This window comes from Corythoichthys intestinalis, chromosome 15 (genome assembly GCF_030265065.1).
Source record: "Corythoichthys intestinalis isolate RoL2023-P3 chromosome 15, ASM3026506v1, whole genome shotgun sequence".
Classification (NCBI taxonomy): domain Eukaryota; kingdom Metazoa; phylum Chordata; class Actinopteri; order Syngnathiformes; family Syngnathidae; genus Corythoichthys; species Corythoichthys intestinalis.
In genome coordinates this window covers 17,562,676-17,585,589 of record NC_080409.1, presented here as the reverse complement: position 1 = coordinate 17,585,589, position 22,914 = coordinate 17,562,676, and the positions used below count along the sequence as shown (strand labels likewise).

The following is a 22,914-nucleotide window of genomic DNA, read 5'->3' as shown; positions in this document are numbered from 1 at the left end:
AAAATACTCTACAAACTAAATACCAGGAATCAAGAATTAGCAACAAAGCACGGGGAATACAAACTTTTTAGTGAGGAAACAGAGGTACACAGAAATACATCAACGATGAATGAACAGCTACTGGAAGAAAGACGGAAACTAAACACGTAAAAAGTGACGGGACGAGGAACACCTGGACTGCATACGACAGACTGAGAGAAGATGATTAGTAAGGGTGTAACGGTACATGTATTTGTATTGAACCGTTTCGGTACGTGGTGTTCGGTTCGGAACGGAGGCGTACCGAACGAGTTTCTGACATAATGTAACCCTTACTTTTCCAGGCTGTGAGTCGATCGGGTTACAGTTTCTTTGTGTAGATTATATTTACTCCGTCTTCTCTACTATGTTGAGGACCAACACGGTAGGACAGTATAACCCTGAAACGTCAACGGCGCGACAACGTGGCCGCCACGAGAACGCAGTGAAACGCGGTCGTTAAAGTCAATCAGCCAATGCACACCAGTCGCAGTGCGGCCGCGTGTTAGACGAGTCCCAGAAGTAGCTCAACACGACGCACGCCAAAAGAATGGCAGAGTTTAGTATTTGACGCAAGACGCGACCCTCCTGCGTCAATACTACCAGTGTTGTTAATAACGGCGTTACAATATAACGGCGTTACTAACGGCGTTATTTTTTTCAGTAATGAGTAATCTAATTAATTACTTTTCTCATCTTGGCAACGCCGTTACCGTTACTGAGGCGGGAAAGGCGTGCGTTACTATGCGTTACTAAGTTGGTTGAATAAAAAAAAAGTCTGAGAGAAACGGACTCACGGGGACGAGAGCTTAGCAGGAGTGGGGAAGACGCCGTTGCAACCGCGATGCTAGGTGCCTCCAATAATACCTGACTGCAGCCATAGCCGACAAACTACGCCCACATGACACGGTAGATATCATATTATAGAACTAGATGCAAATGACAGATACTGCTGCATTGCCAACATGTTTTAAGGACTACATGCGTTTGTAAACAGCCGCCATCTTAAAGCAGTAGACCTCTCAGGAAGGCCCTGATGTAGAGATCCTTCCTAGCGAACCTAAGTAATTTTTTTTTATCTAAAATGCTCCTAAATCGGCAAAATCTTAACTTAAATCTATCTTTAAATGATGAAACAGTTTTAAAACTTACACATGTTTAAAGTAGACAGAAGGGAACTAATGCAATAACGGGAGAAATTTTAACAACTTTAACGATTGATTCACAACTTTAAATGACTACCACACATAGCAAAGGTTACTAGCTAGTTATCGCAATACCCTTGTGTCTAGTTAAGCGGAGGGTAAAGAATTGGGTTAGGGCCAATTGTCCCCCAAACCCTTTAAGCTTCACATTGTGTGACCTGTGTTTTTTTTTTTTTTTTTTTTTTTTTTTGAGAAAAAAAAAATATATATATCACTAGTTACTTTGCCAAGTAACTAATTACTCTTACATTCAGGTAACTGAGTTACTAACGCAATTACTTTTTGGGAGAAGTAATTTGTAACTGTAATTAATTACTTTTTTAAAGTAAAATTAACAACACTGCATGGCACTAAATGCGTTAGTAGACAGCCGCCATCTTAAAGCAGTAGACTTTTTAGGACGGCTCTGTTGTAGAGAACCTTCCTAGCGAACCTAAGTAACTTTTTATCTAAAATACGTCTAAATCGGCAAAATCTTGACTTGAATCTATCTTTAAATGATGAAACAGTTTTAAAACTTTCATATGTCGAAAGTAGAGAGAAGGGAACAAATGCAATAATGGGAGCAATTTTAACAACTTTTAACAGTTGATTCAGGGTAAAGGGTAAATTCGGGTAAAGAATTGGGCTCGGGCCAATTGTACCAAAAACCTTCACAAAAAACTTCACATAGTGTGGCCAATGTTTTTTTTTTTTTTTTTTTTTTTTTGAAGGGAAAAAAAAAAAGTAATTATCACCAATTACTTTGCCAAGTAACTAATTACTCTTACATTCAGGTAATTGAGTTACTAACGCAATTACTTTTTGTGAGAAGTAATTTGTAACTATAATTAATTACTTTATTTCAGTAAGATTAACAACACTGAATACTACTACCGGTAGCTAGGATCGGGCAGACCGGAAGTCACTCGTGTAAAAATACGGTGGATCCGGTCGATTTTCAAACTAATACGCAATCGTAACCCACTTTTTGAGTCCATCAGATCTCTTGAGTGGTAGATCGGGGCACAGTTGATTTGTCTTTGTTGATTTACTGCTGGCTTCTCTGCTATAATAATAACCAACACGGCCCCGTGTTCAATACAAAACCCTCCTACCAAACAAAACAAGTAGGAACTAATATTCACATAGGAACTGTTAGGGCCTCCGTCCCTCCTTCCTGAGCCCTGCCTCAGGTGAGGGGAGTTTTGCCTGATTACAGGTCGAACGTCAGACGGGTGGAGCGGCCAGCTGTAAGCAATCGTCATCAGCCAGCTTAAAAGCCCAGCGGACGCACCACCACGTCGCCCGAACAACTTGTCTGTTTTCCACGTCAGTTGATTCTCGCATCCCTAGTGTATCTATTGGCTTTGACCTCCGGCTCACGATATCTTTTGTTTCCAGGACCTGATCAGCGCGCCCCTCGTCGGATACTTCTGTCAAACCCAGCCTTTCAAACTCCCAGCTGACAGCTACACACGTGGCAGCCAGAGTGTTCTTCACGAACATTCCGCCTCCTGCCTCGCTTGAAGCTAGAGACCCAAATAAACGAGAATTATCCCTCTCATCGTGTTTGTCACGTTGCCTGCGTTGGGATCCCCCCACCGGTTCCGCGAACCCTAACAGGAACTAAAGTTATACAACATAAAATATACAATATAAATGAATACTACATCACATTTGTAAAATATAAACACATAATAAAACAAATAACAGCCCATTTAATTAAAATAAATTGAAATGAGCTAAAACACCTGTAATTAAATAATAAGAATAATACACAGATCCTGCTTACACAATTAAATTTATTAATTTCTGTGTGGCGCTTTAACTTGAGAAAATCCACCAATAAAGCTTTTGAAAACCGTTCACAAGAAAAAAAAATTCATTGAGGGATTTTATTTGTAAAATACACGTTAAAATCTTTGTCATTGGGATTGCTTTTCTCTTTAGCACAGGACTTTTTTTCTTCTTTCTTTCAGAAAGAAAGCTGAACAATATGCGGGGTCTGAAAGGCAAATTGTTGTTGGATTATCTTTAAATACCCACTACTTTTTGAGCAGAATTCTAGCTTTGTATAGGCTAATGTTCCTATTGTTGAAAGCACAAAGGTGTGTAATAAACAACTAGCACATTTACATTTTGCATTTTGTTTTCTTACTGTACCGAAAATGAACCGAACTGTGACCTCAAAACCGAGGTACGTACCGAACTGAGATTTTTGTGTACCGTTACACCCCTACTGATTAGTTGACATAAGGGAAGAGCTGATGACAACAAGTAGAAATTGAAACCTTATTAGACAAGACATGAACTAAAACAAAGAAACTGACACAGCAGGGAACAAACAAAACTAAATCCAAAAACAAAACACACACCATATTTATTTTAAAATGATGTGTATGAAAGTGCAGTCAAAAAAGAGAAAGGACAAATAAAATCAAGCTAAAATTTCCATGTTTAAAAAAAAAATGCCACTTAAGGCATAGTACAATTAGCTAAAGTTGACAATTTTTTTTCTGTATTGTATCTACATTTATTGATTTGATTGTATTGCCTTTCAAACCAATGTTGTGTGAAGTCGATGTCTGAATTCCTTCAACATTCAAAGATTTATTTTGTCTATTCACTAAGCACGGGCTTATAGCTATCCAACCATATCTGTTTCTCTCCTTAGAATTAGTCAAATGCAGTGAAAAACTATATCTTTTCATAGTATTGTAATACTAATTCAGTTCGAACAGCAGAAAAGGCAACATATTTGTAATGTTTATTATAATATAATTATATTATAATATTATAATTTTTTTTTCAGTTGGTATAGCTCAGTGATTCCCAACCTTTTTTCGCACCACAGACCAATGTAATGTGGGCCTTTTTTTCACAGACTGGCAGTAAAAAAAATTTACAGTAAACATTAAATAACACGACGGGGCAAACATAAAAAAATGAACATTAAGTGGTGGGAAAATGTAACTCACCATACGCTGAATCAACCTTTTTTAACAACGCCCTCTCCTAAAACTTGATGGTGAATATTCTGATCGTATGCATAATGAGTTCTTCTCCACTTGTGAAAGGTTTCTTGGCTTTAGTAATACGGTTCACCACGAGGTATGATGCTCTCAGTGCATTCGCTTTTGTTGCCTGGTTAGGCACCTTTTAGCCACATAATATGGAGAATTGACTTTATTGTAGGTTCCTCCTCTGGCTCAGCAGGTGGCCTTTTCCCTGTGAAAAAGCTGTCCAAAGACGTCGCCGCCCGCAGCACACAGCCAACAGCAGCTAACATTGCCGTTTATATTGACTGACGCTGGGCTGCTTTCAATGTGCAAACACCCCAGTAATGGCCGCCAACCACTAGAGAGTGACGTACACAAATCTCTACTAGTTGATACAGGAGACAGGTATATTGATGTGTCGAGAGGGACAGGCCAGATTGCGGTCGTTAACAAATTATTTAATATTTCTCTGCTGCCCAGTGGCCAATGCGCCACGAACCGGAACCGGTCCCCGGCCCTGTGGTTGGGGATTACTGGTATAGGTGACTTGATATATTTTCTACTATTCGAAGCATGTCGTATTTCAAACGGGCAATTTACTCTTATAGGGAAAAAAACTGAACTAAGTTGAAGATATATGAATTTCTTCCAAAGGTCTTGTATCCACTGCTCTGTTATTGCTCTGTGTAAGAGCCAGGGGAATACGCACAGAAAAGCGAATTCAAGTGAGCAAAGGGAGAAAATGGTACATTGCCTTTGAGCAGTGACCATATGTCTCAATATCTATGTACTGTGCACCACCAAACCTATGATTTGTGAGCCCTTTCTTCTACAGACACCGGCACAAAATGTTCAGTGGGCACTGGAGAGTACAGTACAGACAGACCGAGTTATGGCGAGATGGACCCAACAGGAAATTATGATCACTCGCCGAAGAAAGCAAAGAAATTAGATAAGAAAGAGATGAGTAAATACAGAATAGAGGCAGACTGGAAAGAGATGGGAACATGGCTAATCATGGCTCTCCTGAGAATGCTACGGACACAGAGTGTAGATATCTCGCTATTAGAATAGAATAGAATAGAATAGAATAGAATAGAATAGAATAGAATAGAATAGAATAGAATAGAATAGAATAGAATAGAATCAATGTATTTAATATACTGTAACTATTTACTGTATCAGTGTTGCTAACCTCAATCTGAAACACTAGCCTTACCAAGTGAAGTTTATTTATAAAACATGAAATCATCAAAAGATTACAAAAGGCTTCATTCACAAAGTGCAGTACCCAGATCCTGCAGTACATATATAGAGACAGATGTCTGAGAACATGTTAGTTAGTGAGATGCATGTGGCAATGTTGTAGCATTAGCAGTGCAATGACAGTGACATTTCAGTCCAAACTTGAGTATGGTGACAGCTCTTGGAAAGAAATTATTTCTGTCTGTTTGTTTGTTTTGGATGGTATGGCCCTGTAGCACCTGCCAGAGGGCAATGGTTTGAAGATGTGGAACTTCTCTTTTACTCTCTTTTGAATAACTAACTAACTCTCCTAAACTATTGCACCTGCTTTGTTCAATTTCTTTATTTTTTACCAGTTGAACCGTGCCTGTTAGGTTTACAAAGGGGACCGCTCAGCCCTACCCGGTGGCCACACTTAAGCAGTGTTGTTAATAACGGCGTTAGAATATAACGGCGTTACTAATGGCGTTATTTTCTTCAGTAGTGAGTTATCTAATTACTTTTCTCATCTTGGCAACGCCGTTACCGTTACGGAGGCGGGAAAGGCGTGCGTTACTATGCGTTACGATATTGGTTGACTGACGCGAGAAAAGTCTGAAAAAGACAGACTCACGGAGACGAGAGAGCAGAGCAGGAGTGGGGAGGAGGCAAGGGATTGTGACGCCGTTGCAAACGCGATGCTACTATGCTAGGTGGCTCCAATAATACCTGACTGTAGCCGATAGCCTACAAACTATCCCCACATGATGCTTCGGTAGATATCAGATATATATAGAACTAGATGCAAATGACGGACACGGCGGCATTAGCAACTTGTATAATAAAGAACTAGATGCGTTAATAAACAGTAGACTTCTCAGAATGGCTCTGTTGTAGAGAACCTTCCTAGCGAACCTAAGTAACTTTTTATCTAAAATGCTCCTAAATCGGCAAAACTTTACTTAAATCTATCTTTAAATGATGAAACAGTTTTAAAACTTACACGTCGAAAATAGACAGAAGGGAACTAATGCCATAAAGGGAGCAATTTTGACAACTTTAACGGTTGATTCACAACATTAAATGACTTCCAAACATAGCAAAGGTTACTATCTAGTTATCGAAATATTAGTTAAGTTTAGGGTAAAGAATTGGGCTGGGGCCAATTGTCCCAAAAATCCTTTAAACTTCACATTGTGTGACCTGTTTTTTTTTTTTTTTTTTTTTGGAGAAAAAATAAACCATGAAAATTATCACCAGTTACTTTGCCAAGTAAGTAATTACTATTACATATAGGTAACTGAGTTACTAACACAATTACTTTTTGGGAGAAGTAATTTGTAACTGTAATTAATTACTTTTTTAAAGTAAGATTAACAACACTGCACTTAAGTGAAAACTTTAAAACAGCTTTCCACTGTAGTGACCACTGTCACTGACGGGCTTAAAATGTGAACGAAATAATCAACAATAAATTAAATACTTCTCGTAAAAGTTGTGACTAAAAAAGAAAAAAAAAAAAAACACCACCATCTGATCTAAACCCTCCAACGGGCAAGGAAAATTAAATTAACTTATGAAATTTTGTCTCAAATTTTTGCTCTTTGACCTGAGCAGACTTGATATTACATAAGACTTGAGCAGGTTTATTTGACTTAAGAAAATGGCTTAAGAAATGGCCGAGATTCTCTTTACAGTGTTTGGGGTTTTAATTTTTTTTGTATTCTCAAATTGACATTTAAAATGCAAAAATAGGCTTGTATGTTTGTTTTTTAAAATGTTGGTTCCATTTTTAGACCTACAGAAAGAAACCTTGTTGTCTTTGAAACCTTCATAAATCATGAGATATTCACTGACAAGCTTTGGACTGTTACCCCAGTCCCAGTTTAATAAAGATGCAAGTATTGTGGGGTGGTAGCTCAAATAATGACGGGAATATTGTCCTGCATCTGGTCTGTGCATTAGGTGGAGGCTGCAACAGACTCGGAATCTGAAAGCAAAGGCTCCAGGGAATACCATTCTGTTGGGATCCAGGTAGAGGATGACAAGAAAGGGTAAAATAATGCTTTTGAATCTTTTATGTCACTGTCACTTTGATATTTGTTTTTTGTCTCTTGCGGTCATAAAATATTAATGTTTTTTTTAAATTGTGCCACCTTCGCCTTCAGACAAGGCCGGTTCAAGCGCTCAAACAGTGTGACTACAGCCGTGCAGGCTGACCTGGAGTTGGAGGGCTTCCCAACCATGGAGGACAAAGGCCTGCAGTTCGGTGGGGGCTTCCAGCGTCATTCAGAGCCCAGCACACCCACCCAGTATGGCGCCGTGCGAACAGTACGCACCCAAGGGCTCTTCAGTTACCGTGAGGACTACCGGACCCCAGCTGAGCCCCCTAGTCCCAGAGAGACCACAAGTGAGCCCACGTGGCAGTTGGAACCCCCCTCCTCTCAAGAGAACGCAGTCACATCTGGTGAGTCGGGTCGTAGCTCACCTTCTCTAAGGAGAGACGGGAGCTGGTTCATGCAGCTGCTGCACACCGAGACCAAGAGGATAGAGAGTTGGTGTAAAGAGATGGAGGCAGAAGCTGAAGAAAACGACTTGTCAGAGGAGAGTAAGTGACACATTACCTGTTAAACAACGTTGCTGCAAAGACAAAATACTCATTTATACTAATAATACCAATAGAAAAAAAAGACCAATTTCAATTACATTATTATGTCAATTTTGTGTTGCAGTCTTGGGGAAAATCCGAAGTGCTGTAGGGAGCGCTCAGCTGCTAATGTCACAGAAATTCCAGCAGTTCTATTGGCTTTGTCAGCAAAATCTAGTAAGTATGCATTCATGCAACAGGTTTTAAGCAAGAACTCTCTTTATTTTCAGCATCTGACACAAGATGGCAAAGCGGTTAGATGAGTAAGTTTTTTTCTCGTAAGCATTCTGCTAGTCATAATTTCCAACCAATTTATTGTCCTTGCAGTAGTAGAGCCACTACCAAGAACAGCAAAAACACAATAATACAACCACTAAATATATATCACCGGATCAATTGTTGTTTAAATCCACATATATCACAATCTGAGAACTCAAAACTGTCATTTCGAACTCTTACAATATAGCCTTAATAATAACCTCCTGAAATAAATGCTACAAGAATGAAGCCTCTGCTAGGTTATTTGAGACGTATGACGTCAACATACAGTGGTACCTCTACTTACGAAATTAATTGGTTCTGGAAGTAGTCTCGTAACTTGAAGATTCCATAAGTAGAGACACATTTTCCATGCACGTAAATGCCCTAATCCGTTCCAAGCACTACTGAAATGCCACATTAGATTTTATAATCGGGGTAAAACCAGAATAAAACAACAGACACATTTGAATCATTTCATATACCTAACCCTAACTGTCAATACCTGTAATGAAGTAGAGAATAGAACATAGTGCAAAGGATATTAAAAAACAATATATATCTTCCCTTTCGAGTTAGGCGATGCCCTCTTCTTTTACGAGATTGAAAATGGCGTTGGCTTTGTAGCAGACTACCGTCTTGGTGATTGTGTCTCCAGCGATTTCCTTTTCCTTAATCCAGAAGAGAAGAAGTCTCTCCATCTCATCATGAAACTGATTCCTCTTGCATGAAAGGATAGTCACGCTCTTCGAAGGTGTTACTGCTTTGATGGCTTCTATCTCTTTAAAGATGGTGCCTATCACCTATCTCACACAAAACCGCAAGGAGACATGTGCTCTAATGTGCTACCAATCTAGTGAACTGTGTATGGGCTTATAAAAACTTAATGAGACAAAAACGCAACAAGACTTGTGCTGTTTACGCAAAGACGTCGACGCGCTATAAGAACAACACCGTCGTGCCCGTGCATGTCATCATACTGCGACACCCAAATTGAAACTTCATCAACAATAGCCCAATAGGAGAGGAGAATCGCATTATTGAAGACTAATGGGAAAGCTTATGACCAATAGGGCAGCAGGATCTTATGGCGCGACATTTAAAAGCCGAAAGCACTAAGTAGATACTTACTGTATTTTTTATAGTACTGTATAGTATTTTTGCCCTTCGTAACCTGAAAGAGGCAACAAGTTCCTGATGAGGTGTGTCGTAACCTGAAAATTCCATTTGTAGAGACATTTGTAAGTGGAGGCAAGCCAGTCGACAGCGGAGGGCAACCGGGTATCTTGTCCCGGGCCTCAGGGGGCCTTAATTTATTTTTACTTTACATTCACATATTTCTTTTTTTTTTTTTTTTTTTAAATCATTGTCTGATTAAATATTATGTTCTACTTGATATATATACTTAAAAACTTTAACATATTAAATATTTCAATTTTTTTTTTTGCTCTTTTTGCACGACGCCCTCCTCCCCCCGTCTTAGAAGAGAATGGTTTGACCCCGCTCTGACGCACTCAAGTGCTACACATTTTCTTGTCTTTGCCAATGACTGTAGCAGGAGGACAGCGAGCCCTCAGTAAAATGAAAAATATAAAAAACTACCTACGCTCCACCATATCACAGGGCAGGCTTAACAACCTAGCCATTGTCACTAAACTGCACTTTATGGTAAGTTGCGTTGCTCTCAACTCCGCACCATAGTGTGGAGTGGACGGGTTGCCTGGCACGGCCAGACTGTTCTCCCTATATTTTTCAAACACTGTGAGAATAGTCTGGGACCCAGCCCATTAACGGCCTCTCAACCAAGCACAAAATCAACCGTCCAATCAGATTCGTTTATTTGCATGACGTGTTCTTAACGAGTAACGTCACTCTTTCGCGTCGGAAGTCGTCTCCACAACAACACAGATGGCGAACAGGAGAGCCGAGAATATGTTCCAATCCACGGTACAATCAGTTTTAAATTACCAAAAACACATCAACACAAGTCATTGACAACAGTCTGTCTCGCGCTAGCCATGTTGAATAAACTTCGCTCTCTTTGTATGTCTACTTACGCACACAAGTCCCTCGTCGCTCTACTAACGTCACGTCCGCCAGTCGCTGATTGGTCCACTCCGCTGTCTGTTTGCTATGGCTTGCTCTGCCCTGGAAATTTTATCCGCTGAATGGTGGCCAGACTCAATAGCTGGAACAGCGGTGAGTCTGGTTTACCAGGCTAGTGGACGGGTGGATGGCTCGTTTGTCATCAGTTCGTCCGGGTCTTCCTTCAGGAAGGTGGCGATGTGCATAAAAACGCAGAGACACGGATGGCTTTTTGCTGAAACTTTTGTTAACAATGGGGGAACTCACAGCCACTCTGTTGCGCTACCGCGCAACAACTCTCAATTCCTATCTCACCCCCTTAGGCTTGCCCACGTCTTCGTCTGCGCCAAATTGGTAAAGCCGGTCATATTGTAGGGGATAGCGGCCCCTTGGGGATGCAAGTAAAACTATGCTCTACATTGAGCGTGAGCTTGCTCAAAAACTGGATTTCACTGATGTTATAAATAACTTTGCTGTCAAAAAATCTAGGCACATCACTGTTTGAGGGCTTGATAACCCCAGGGATGTGGAGGGGGCAGGCACAGGATGTTTAGTTGTACTGTTTTATTGCTTAGCAAGCAGGCACAGCACTCTCAGTTGTATTGTATTGTAGCCTACATGGGACAATAGATGGAAATTGTTTATTTTGTGTCACATCACATTACGGTCTGTTAAAATTTAACTGTCAATCTCAAATTAAATAATTTGAAAATTTACACTGTCATGGATTTCAAAGTGTTAAAGTACTGCGCATGTTGTCATGACAGGCCAGTGGCAGGGGTGGGGTGAGGGGGCCCTATAATGATCTCTTGTCCCCGGCCCCCTGCAAGTCTGTTGACAGCACTGAGTGGAGGTTCCACTGTATACTTCTTCAAGAACATTTACTATTTAAACAAGGGCTGTGGCCACCTTGTGGCATCTTGGAGTACTAGAGAGAACACCCCCAAAAAGGAAAAAGGGAGTTTGTTTTCCCTCATATAAAACAGGTTAGCTTACTGGAGGAAAAAAGGATGCAAACAGTTCCACTGTAATTGGGTTTGGCATGCTATCAGATGCAATATGATCATCTTGGCTTGCCGAAGTGAAAGCTATATAGTAAGTACTCTGCCATCTGTCTACCTGGCAACGTTTTCAATCAATCTTTTTCATTTTGGGTTTTTTAGGGATCTTTCTTATATGAAAACAAAAGCCTTACTTCTTTTGAAGAATGTCTGTTGCCACAAGCAATCATGCCAACTGAATGCTAACATTTAACTCACTTTTAGAAAATAAAATACCAGTGACAAAGGTTAAGAAAAGCTTTTTATCTGATGATGATACCTGTCTAAGCTGCCTAGTAACTTAAGTCATTTGAATCCATTTTACACACATTGTTTGTATGTGCAACTGTTAGTTCAGTGCTTATCAATTATTTTCTGTTACGCCCTCCTTCAGGAAGAGGTAAAGCTTTCGCGCCCCCAACCTCAACTCTCTGCCGCCACTGTAAATAGTATCATTTGTCTGTAAAATTATAAGTACATCTCTGCATAACATTGTGCCCTTGTTAATATTAAGGAAAAAAGTAAAATAGATCAACTTACAATAAAGTATAACTTTATTAACATTGTTTTGTTTGTAAAAGAAAAGATTTGAAGCACATCAATTTGCTGCAATTATTTTTTTTTTAAATTCACATTCATGCTGATTTTTTGACCATTTGATACTAAGAAATAAAATTAAATAAAATCAATAAACAATAATAAATTTAATTTGATGAGCAACATTAACTCAGAGTACAATGTGCCAAATAATTTGACCGAAAAAAAAAAAAAAAAAAAATTAATAGAACAAAAAACGGCATTGTGATTGGACAGAGGGACAGTTTTTATTTTTGCTGCAGGCAGTAAAAGCTCCTTTGCTATGGTGTGGTGTTATTTTACACTTAGCAACTTGGTATGCCACCTACATGATGCTAACAGTGCTCGCTGGTTTACTGACGTAACACTCAGAAAGCAGGAAGATTGTTGTTAATATTCGGCAAGTTTTCGCTGAAAACAATCAAGCAGCTTATCAATGTTATTGGGGTGTAATGTCTTTAAGTGACATCTAATTGATTTGGCCTCATGCTGTCCGCTGCCATAATTTTTGGACACAGTCTGTCCTTGTCTCCCACTGTATTAAAAGAGAATCCAAACACTACATAAGTTTAATCAGATTTCATCATTTTAGCTCTTCATATCTCCTGCTTTTTGCTGTGCACTCTTGTTTGGTTCAAAAATACTATGCACACTCTGAAAACGAGAGCACCACTGCTACCCACTGAGTGGATGTGCAATTATATTTTATTCTAGTATGGCAAAAAACTATGTTCCCTGTGGTCACATGCCCTCCATTGGCATCGCTTTGCGCCCCACTATTTGAGAAGGACTGTGTTATTTACAAAACTGCAATGCACACACTTATCAACACACACAATCAATCAACCCTCCTGAAACTCATTGATTCAATTGAAAGCAACAAAAATAACAATCTGTTCACTCCATCTACAGGAAATCTATATTTGACCTAAATGCATTGGGGGGAAACATACATGAGAGATAATGGATGTACACATATACAAGTTGGGCAATAGTTATGAGAGATTAACCTATTCATTGAAATACCACTTATCAGGTTCGGGGTTGAGTAGAATTGGCGCTTCATGCTGCCTACACCGATGTCAGCCAGATGTACTACTTTATCAATCAGTGAGATAATGAGGGATATTTATCCTACCAGTATGTGGGCAGCAGAAATTAACAAATGTGAATTAGAGAACACATCAAGAGGGAACAGGCCTGCAGGTAGACTCTAGTCTGCCATCCCTCCCTACACCAACTTGGACATCAACTGATACAATGAACCCACTCAAATTGACAATATGTGAAATTCCATGGCAATCAATGAGTTTTGAATGATATGTGAGTTAAAAAAAAAAAAAAAAAAAAAAAAAAAAAAAACAACATAATAACTGGACTGTAACACAAACAGTCTTGACTGTGCGTCCCGGGCTGCTGGGGGACGGGTATCGATAAGCATTTGCTTTTTCCCGTCTTTACTTTGTCTGTCATAGTCTTTCTTTCGGAAAAATTTGAAACTGTCAATGATTATGATGATGATGATGACTATGACAATAAATTCATTCATTCATAGTTGAGCCCAGAGTTCAAAGCCAACATGAAGAAAAAGCATTTAGTTGTTAGGCTGCACACAGGTGGAATTAAATGCTAACAGAGGTGAAGTCAGGCACAGCTTTGAACATTTTTAAGTCCAGGTCCGGCATAGGGTCGGTTGCCAACAAGCTTACACTCACAAGAGATTCACACGATTACTGTGTTCTAAATCACAAAGCTGATATGTGTACACTCTACCCCTCCCAATCACTTAGCTTATAGACTTCCCCACCACCCTCCCCTTCTTTCCCTGGTCAACATGCCCCCCTTCATGGTGTCAACCGGAAATACATCTAGCTAACGATAGCACCAACATATTAATAGTGTAGGCATTCAATGTATTTCTTGTTGTTGTGTTTCTGTTCTTTCTTCTCTTGTGTTTCTTTTCTTCTGTTCCCCCATAACCCTTCTTGTTCGCTGCTTTGTCATAATAAAAGAGACATGTTGAAGGGTGGGAGTAAGTCATACTCTCAATGTGAAACATTAAAACTGTTCAGACCAACCGGACACTTAGACTTCGATTCTTCGTGACAAACAGATGAATAGGACACGTTTAAAAAAAAAAAAAAAAAAAAAAAAATCCAGGATAAAAACTTCTTTTCACTCATGCTTACATTTGACGAAGTTTTATTTTTAAATCATTAAATCTTTTACTTACACTTTTTTTTTTTTTTTTTTTACATTGTTGTAAACTTAAAATCCTGCCTTTTGTGCTTAAATGTGTTTGCTTCCTTAATATGCTTTTAAAGGTACTTTTTATTGTGTGAAGCATGTTAATTTCCATGTGTATGAAATGTGCTGTATTAATGAAAGTGCCTTGTCTTGAAATGAACCTTTGCCCAAAAAAGTATACATTATTCTGCACCTCTTAAATTTCAGTTTGGGTAGTATATTGATAAAAAAATATATATTGTGTGTTTTGAATCCTATTATGTTACAAGTTTAGAATAACTGAAAAATATTTATTATGCCTATCCACCTCTATCAGAGCCTGCGGATGAGGAAAACTAATGGTAGTTGAACAAGGGAGATGAAATTACATCCTTCCTCCATTGCAAAGCATCGTAAAGATGTTAACTGGACCACTGGCACATAGTCACCTTGTCCTCACTATGTCCTGTAGGACCCCAGCGCCATGCCGCGGCCTACCTCACAGGACCTGGCAGGCTTCTGGGACCTGCTACAGCTCTCTGTTGATGACGTCACCTTGAAATTTGACCAGTTGCAACAGATCAAGAGCAACAACTGGAGGCCAGTGGATAGCCCAGAGAAGAAGGTAAACTTTCAATCTTAGCTCCAGACATAAAGAGTGTTTTGGAAGTCTACTTTTTTTTTTTTTTTTTTTTTTTTTTAAACATGCTCTGCATCCACGTTTTTAAGTTATAGTGTAGAGTACAGTACAGTGTAAACTGGTTTGCACAGTTGTGTTCAAAGTCAAGGTAACACCGCACAACAAAAGAACTGTTACTAATGTTCAATGGTACCTCGACATACAATCGCTTCGACACATGATCTTTTCAATATCCGACGTGAAAATTTGACTCGCCATTTGTTTCTACATCCGACGACATGATCAAAATACGAACATTTATGACAGCGCCGCAGTTTCTTTATTTTGTCACAAGACGGACGCATGGCGAATTTTCTTGCGAGAGAAATCAACACAGGTTCCAAGAAGGTTAGTGCAGGTGGTGAAAAAAAAGGAAAAAGGTGACGCTTACCATTAAAATGAAGATGGAAATAATAGAAAAATAGATTTTAAAAAAGAGATTTATTATAATAATTATTATTGTGGTACCATCGCCAAAGAGATCACCAGCTCCGTCAGGTTTTTAATCATTTATTTCAGAACTTGTGCAACACAACACGCCTACTGTCTGCCACACTTGACACCAGCAACAACAGAACGTTAAAAGAGAAAGTAAAATCTCAGCTGCACCTTTCATACTCTGTGACGTCACACACGCGGTGCGTTCAGGTACAGCACGCAAAACACGTCCGCCACATGAGAACCCGATTGATTACATTATTACAGAAATTATTATTCCAATTTTTATTTATAATTTGTTTTACCATGTGTAATTGCCATTTGCAATAGTACTAGCGGTATTTATTAAGGATTAAGTGTAGGTTTTCTGGCTGTGGAACGAATTAATGGAATTATAATGTACTCATATTGGAAAACCACGAGTTACAAACAAGGTCCTTGAACAAATTAACGTCGTATGTAGAGGTACCACTGTATTTCCTTTTTTTTTTTAATTGTTTTGAAGTTATGGCACAAAATGACTCAAAGATTTACTATACTTAGGGGAAAAAATACTGCATAAACCAAGGTCAATGATCAAATTAGGCACAATCAGAGCAAAATGCATGAAACAAGAACCCAAAGTCCAGTTAAATATTTGACATGGATTCAGAGTTCATGGCTCAGAATTGCATGTGTAACTTTCTATCGCCATTTATTGAGAACCAAGGAATGTGGTTCCCATTGTAAAATCACTTGAGAAAATATGAATAAGATCTCCATTTCTGCTGTCAGTTTGGAATTGTGGAATTGATATTGAATAGCAAGACTAATGGTGAGTACAGTTTTCTCTTGTGATGATTGTTTACTAATGACTGAGCAACACTTTAGGTAAGAGATTGTGTTAAACTAATCACTGGAGTGGAAAAGGAAAAAATAATTTCCGCATTTGAGTGTCTCTTTGATCCAGACAAAGAACACGTACTCAAAGTAGCACCTAATTACTGTTGTTTGTTTTTATATTCCGAAGCCTCCAGCGCCATTACCAAAGAAGACAAGTCGACAGAAGAGTCTGGTGACAAGGGAGAAATCCTTGGACCTCCCTGACAGGCACCGGCAAGAGGCTCGTCAACGTCTCATGGCAGCCAAGCGGGCGGCCTCCTTTCGGCAGAACTCTGCCTCAGAACGAGCGGACAGCATCGAGATCTATATTCCCGAGGCACAGACTCGACTTTGAGAAGTTAGGTTTAGGGGAGACTTGTCTCCCTCCTCAGCTAGCCTTCTTTTCTAGACTTCTATTCTCGCCTCCTTTATTTATGTACACGATATCTTAAAGCCATCCTCAGAGCCCCTCGCCAACGCCATCGGCCTGTAGGATGTGCCTCTCGTCCTGAAGTTATCGGACACGGGTTGACTAGTTGTCTCACTGGTGTTTCGGTTACCAAACTCTCATCCGACATATTGCATGTTCGTTTTTTTCTGTGTTTTTCCAACATTTGCAAAGTGCCATTTTATAAATGTAGCTTTGACAAGCCTATTAGCAACCAGGCCTTTGTGCTACAAAAGAAGACTTGTTTCAAACAAATTAAGGAAATTTCCAACTCTTTGAATTTTTCAGTAACTAATTTTCCAAACTTAATGTGAATTGTGAAAAGTGCCAATGTTTGAAATACCTCAATCAAGAGACTGGGCCATGTTGGAAATGCACATTTTAAACACCTCTTCCATCTGCTGTTCCTGTTGCTAACTATCAAATATTGGCATTGACTTGAAACTAAAAATATTGTGCCAACATTTTTGCATAACATCAATGCAGTAGTGGGGATAAAAAAAAAACTGTGTGTGCGTGTGTATCCTTAGATCAAAACCTGTGGACTGCACTAATGCACTTATTACAATTGAGTTTATGAAGGGAATTGTACTGTACACAACTGAAGTTAACAACTGTGTTTGTTTTGTTTTTATTTTCTCATTATGAGACAATAGATTTTGTGTAATGTTCCACCACATCCATAGCTCACATCCCCTCTAAATATACAGTGAATTTCATTCACAACATAAAAATGGCTTTAACACACACGAAACCAGATTTAATTAGTTTTAACACAATCCACAGTGCTGAGCTCATCATTTTCTGAGCTCATCATGTTCAGCTATTGTACAACTGAGTATGTCATGTTAGAGAAAATGACTGGTGTGTTGTCCTTTTAGTAGTTTGATTCATTTTCCATCTTAGATGCTCCACCATGTCAAGAGATATATAGAGCATATCTTTGCGCACACGATGAAAGGTTGTGGTTGCCAGGTTGTTGACAAAAAATCCAGAGGTGGGTAGTAACATATAGTCTTTCTTCTTGTTCTTCAAAGTATAATAATAACAGTTCATATAGATAACTTTGTGCTGAGAAAAAAAATAACATTGTTTAAAAAAAAAATAAGACATCGTAAGCAGTTACTCATAATATTAATCATTACTTGAGTATTGTTTTCACCATCTTTAACACTACTCCTACTTGAGTAACATTTTTGGCTACTCGACCCACCTCTGCAAATATCCAACATAGTACGTATATTTATATTCTCTTGATAATTAGTTACTTTTACATGCTCTATCATCTTTTCAAGTTTGCATGTTAGAACATAAAACCTCACATTTGAATGATATTTCACTCAAAGGTACTATAGAGGGAAAATTAGTTATGAGACTTATTTAAGCAAAAGGTTCACCGACACAAAAAAAAAATCAATAAAATGCAATATTAGAATTTGCCCAAAACAATCATGCTCAATTTGACTGACACTGTCGAAGAACTTGTGTAACAGTGTGGTGGTGGTTATTGTTGTTTCAATAGAAATTTACTGTATCAAACTGAGATGTACTAAATCAGTTTGCCCCATTACATAGCTAAATAAGCCAAACAACAACAAAAAACACACACTTTAGTATTCTGCATTGCCCTTAAATAAGGCAGTGGTATGAAAAAGTATCTGAACCTTTTGGAATTTTTTCACATTTCTGCATAAAATCACAATCAAATGTGATCTGATCCTTGTCAAAATCACACAGATGAAAATACAGTGTCTGTTTTACCTAAAACCACCCAAACATTTATTGGTTTCATATTTTAATGAGGATAGCATGCAAACAATGACAGAAGGCGAAAAAATAAGTAAGTGAACCCTCTGCCTAAGGAGAGTTAAAGAGCAATTGAAACCAATTTTTACCAAACATTTTAAGTCAGGTGTGTGCCTAATCACTGATAAGTGGTTTAAAGCTACGCTGCCCACTATAAAACCCACCTGGTAAGAATGGTCTTGATGAGAAGCATTGTCTGATGTGCATCATGGCTCGGCCAGAAGAGCTGTCTGAAGACCAGCGATCAAGGATTGTTGATTAGTATAAAGCTGGGAAAGGATACAAAACCATCTCTAAAAGTCTGGATGTTTATCAATCGACAGTCAGAAAAGTTGTCTACAAATGGAGAGAGTTTGGCACTGTTGCTTCTCTCCCAGGGAGTGGCTGTCCACCGAAGGTAACGCCAAGAGCTCAGCGCAGAATACTCAGAGGTAAAAAAAATAATCCTAGCGTGTCTGCTAAAGACTTACAGAAATCACTGGCACAGTCCAATATCTCTGTGCACAAATCAACTATGTGTATAACCATGGCCAAGAATGGTGTTCAAGAAGCCACTGCAGTCTTAAAAAAAAAAAAAATGTTGCTCGTATAATGTTCGCAAAAAGGCACTTGGACACTCCACAGAAGTTTTGGCAAAAAGTTTTGTGGACTAATAAAACCAAAGTTAAATTGTTTGGGAGTAACACACAACGTCATGTGTGGAGGAAAAAACGGAACAGCTCACCAACATCAACACCTTATCCCCACCGTGAAGCATGGTGGAGGGAGGATGATGATTTTGGGATGTTTTACTGCCTCAGGGCCTCGACAACTTGCAATCATTAATGGAAGAATGAATTCAAAAGTTTATCAGGATGTTTTGCAGGAAAACCTGATGCCGTCTGTCAGACAGATGAAGCTAAAAAGAGGAGCGATGCTGCAACAAGACCAAATACAGAAGTAAATCAACTTCAGAATGGTTTCAGAAGAACAAAATACATGTTCTGGAGTAGCCAAGTCAAAATCCAGACTTGAACCCCATTGAGGTGCTGTGGCATGATCTAAACACAACGATTAATGCCAGAGATCCCAGGAATCTGACTGAACTACAGCAGTTTTGTAGAGAGGTATGGGCTAAGATTTGTCCTGATCCATGTCCCAGACTGATCTGCAGCTACAGGAAGCGTCTGGTTGAAGTTATTGCTGCCAAAGGGGGGCCACAAAATATTAAATATGATGGTTCAATTACTTATTCCCCCCCCCCTGTCATTGTTTGCATACTAGCCTCATTAAAATTTGAAAACCTATAAATGTCTTGGTGGTTTTAGATAACTTTTTTCATCTGTGTGATTTACCAAAGATCAGATCACTTTTGATGGTGATTTTATGCAGAAATGTGAGAAATTCCAAAAGGTTCAGATACTTTTTCATACCACTGTAAGCATATTATCGCATCAATACATCTGACAGCTTCAGTCAAACTGACATAGTCTTTGTTCAGGCTTTTGGTGTTGATCTTCAAATGTGGTAGTACTTCTCCACCTTTCTGGACATGTCCAATGAGAATAACTATAACTTCTCATCCACAAAACTTGCAAAGTTTCTGATGATGTATCATGGGCTATACACGTAAGAAAATAGCAGGGGTACACATTTTGGTTTATTTGAGCGCTGCTGTGCTGACGGAGGCAAAAAGAAGGTGAATATGAGGTCAGTGTCTGTGTTGACTTTATTTCACTCCCACTACCCTCCAGTGACTGTCGCACATCCCACACGCGACGCACATTATGCATCAGCGCTTCCTTGAAACTGAGATAAGGACTTTTATGAAATATAACCCACATACACACCAGCCACAATACATTAGGTACATATACACAGACTAATGTGATTCAGTACTGTACTGCATAGGCGTACAAGCAGTGTGAATTTTGGTTTTGCATCCCTGTAAACTAGAATATAAATGATAGAGGCCTACTTTATTGGTAAGAATACCACTCTTTTTTTTCTCTTTTTTTTTTTTAAATATCAACATTAAAGAATTATTATTAATGTTGGCACCGATACTGCAGTAAAATGACATCGGTATCTAGGAGTACAGTACTAAGAAATAACGTTCCGATGCCGTGTAATATGTACTTTTCAAGATCTAGTTTCCAAAGACAGCCGCCAGCTACGTACAGAGTCACAAAAAAGGGAGCACTTGTCGCCCTTCCCAAGGTGATAACCAATTGTGTTCATCACTAGTAGCCGTCCAATCAATTTCCCTCCCACCTTAAACTGATTGGATGTCTAGCGCTGTCAATAACAACCAATAGGTTAAAAAATGAAATCTGTTCTTCCTCTGGCCAAAATGCACCCTCCCATCAATTAGTCTATCAATACTAGATGGCCAATCCATTTAAACAGGAGGAATGTTAACTCCTTCCACTTAAAATGGATCGGACGTCAAGTGCTGTCAATAGCAAACATTGACTTGAGCAGTGTCTGACCAAGATAGCAATGACTTTTCAGTCAAGTGAGTATGAAGTAATTTAGTATTATTATTTATTTTTTTATATGTGGTATCGATAGAGTATCTGTATCAATTGATACCACACAGTCGGGTGTTGGAATCGTGTGTCAAGAGCCAAAAATTGTATCACTAGTAACACTAGTTCAAACCAGATACGTGAAACATATCTACTCATCACTTGAAAGACTGTTAAAACAGTTTGACAGAGCGAGCGTGCTGACGTGATATGGACCATTTGGCAGAAGCTGAGATTTCCCTGCTGTTCGCGCCGAGGCAGGCAGACGGGAGAGAGACAGACCCGGCCTGACATGTGCTGGCTTAGAGGAGATGTGAGCTCCACGTCGGGGCCCCAAACTGCTGGCGTTATGTGCCGTTGTGTAGCTGCGGGGCTGTGTTATGTGAGGATCTCTGTTCGCTGTGCTGCGTATTTTCAGTCTGCTTTTCACTAGGCAAAGCAGCTTATGTAAGATTGTGGGTCCTTGGTGAGATCAAACAAACAGCCTCATAGGGCCCTCCAAAAGCTGGTGTTGATGAATGCATTGCTAAATCTTGGCCTTCGCTGTTGACCTCTATTGTGATTTTTATTTTCCTTTCTATGGTTGGAAATAGTGCAGAACTTGCCAGATTTGAGCACGTGGCGGTTTGATGGAAGTTAACATGGTGGTCATGTGACGCAGGGAGAAGTGGAAAAGATCCCCCTTGGCAGGAAGTCACTGGAGTGATGATGAATTAATAGCAAGTCAGCCACCGTAGCCTTGCAGAAACACCAGGGGCAGAAATTATAGTGTCGCATTAAAATACCGTGAGGGCAGCAATCTGCTACAAGTGCCATCTTTTTTCACTTATCCAACACACTGTAAAAATGTTACTTAGCCACACTTTTAGCAGTTTTCCATTAACAAATCAACTCTGCTACATTAACGCATCCGCCATACTATTTTCAATATTTCATCAGCAGCCTCACCATTACCACTGGATTGTTCCGCTTGAAACCCAAGAACCAAATGTGAGATATACGTATGAAGGGACATTTTATATATAAAACGTCAGAACAGAAACTTCAAGATTTCCTTGAATTTGTGAAATAAATCTATGATTACAATTCAAAATGTGCGTGTTGGGGGGTAGTTGTTTAGAGAAAGCTATTTTCATCTTATGTATATCATGACTATAGTAGGGATGAATATAATGCCAAATGTTCATTATTTGTAAAGAAATATATATATACATAGAGATATATAGTATATAATAAGCTTCACTGAAACATGACTATTTTCTGTTATTGCTTATGTTCTATTGTTTTTTTTCCCGTGAGTATTTTTTTAAACTAATGTGATGGCATGCATACTGATTCTGAATGTAAACTATTTTATACTATTTATTTCTTTTTTATTTTATTTATTTAAGTCCACATACAGATGTAGCCTACATTTGTTTTATTTTGATCAAATGTTTCATTTAATATATGTATTTCTTAATTTGATTTTGTTTTTTTAATGATAAGACCTGCTGAAGGATTTGACCTCTTAAGTAATTTGGTCATCGCTGTCATTATCCATTGTAAATAATCCTCGCAATTAAATTTTTGGAGTAAAAACTTTCAAATGCTGTCTGCTCATGCTTATTCAGTGATATGTTAATAATAGTAAAACTAATAGGCCTACACTTTAGCAACACGTGCGATGGTAGGGCAGGACGTTTTGCTCGTAGTTAACAATTTCTCTTTTTATTATTCATGACAAATGTTCCACATTGCCTGCAAAAGTGCAGTAAGTGAACGGAAACTGGGACTAAATGTTTTATTTTCAGTAGTCCTGCTGCTTGCTGAGATACAGAGTGACTGCTTGGCATTTACATCATGGACGTGAGTAGAATAAAATGTTCCCTCTGGCTTCTTTTGTCTCAGCTTAAAAAAATAATAATTATTA

At 38.9% G+C, this 22,914-nt stretch overlaps 1 protein-coding gene across 2 annotated transcripts in view; it reads left to right on the top strand.

The window, feature by feature from the left end:
• Nucleotides 1–22,555, top strand: part of dlgap2a (discs, large (Drosophila) homolog-associated protein 2a) — a 290,006-nt gene extending 267,451 nt beyond the window's left edge. For both annotated transcript variants that reach the window (XM_057860276.1, XM_057860278.1), the window contains 5 exons: nt 7,394–7,482; nt 7,597–8,036; nt 8,161–8,252; nt 14,733–14,885; nt 16,387–22,555. In XM_057860276.1, coding sequence (XP_057716259.1) covers nt 7,394–7,482; nt 7,597–8,036; nt 8,161–8,252; nt 14,733–14,885; nt 16,387–16,593 — 981 coding nt within the window. In that variant the 3' untranslated portion in view covers nt 16,594–22,555. The remainder of the gene's footprint in view (nt 1–7,393; nt 7,483–7,596; nt 8,037–8,160; nt 8,253–14,732; nt 14,886–16,386) is intronic.
• The last annotated feature ends 359 nt before the right edge of the window (nt 22,556–22,914 follow it).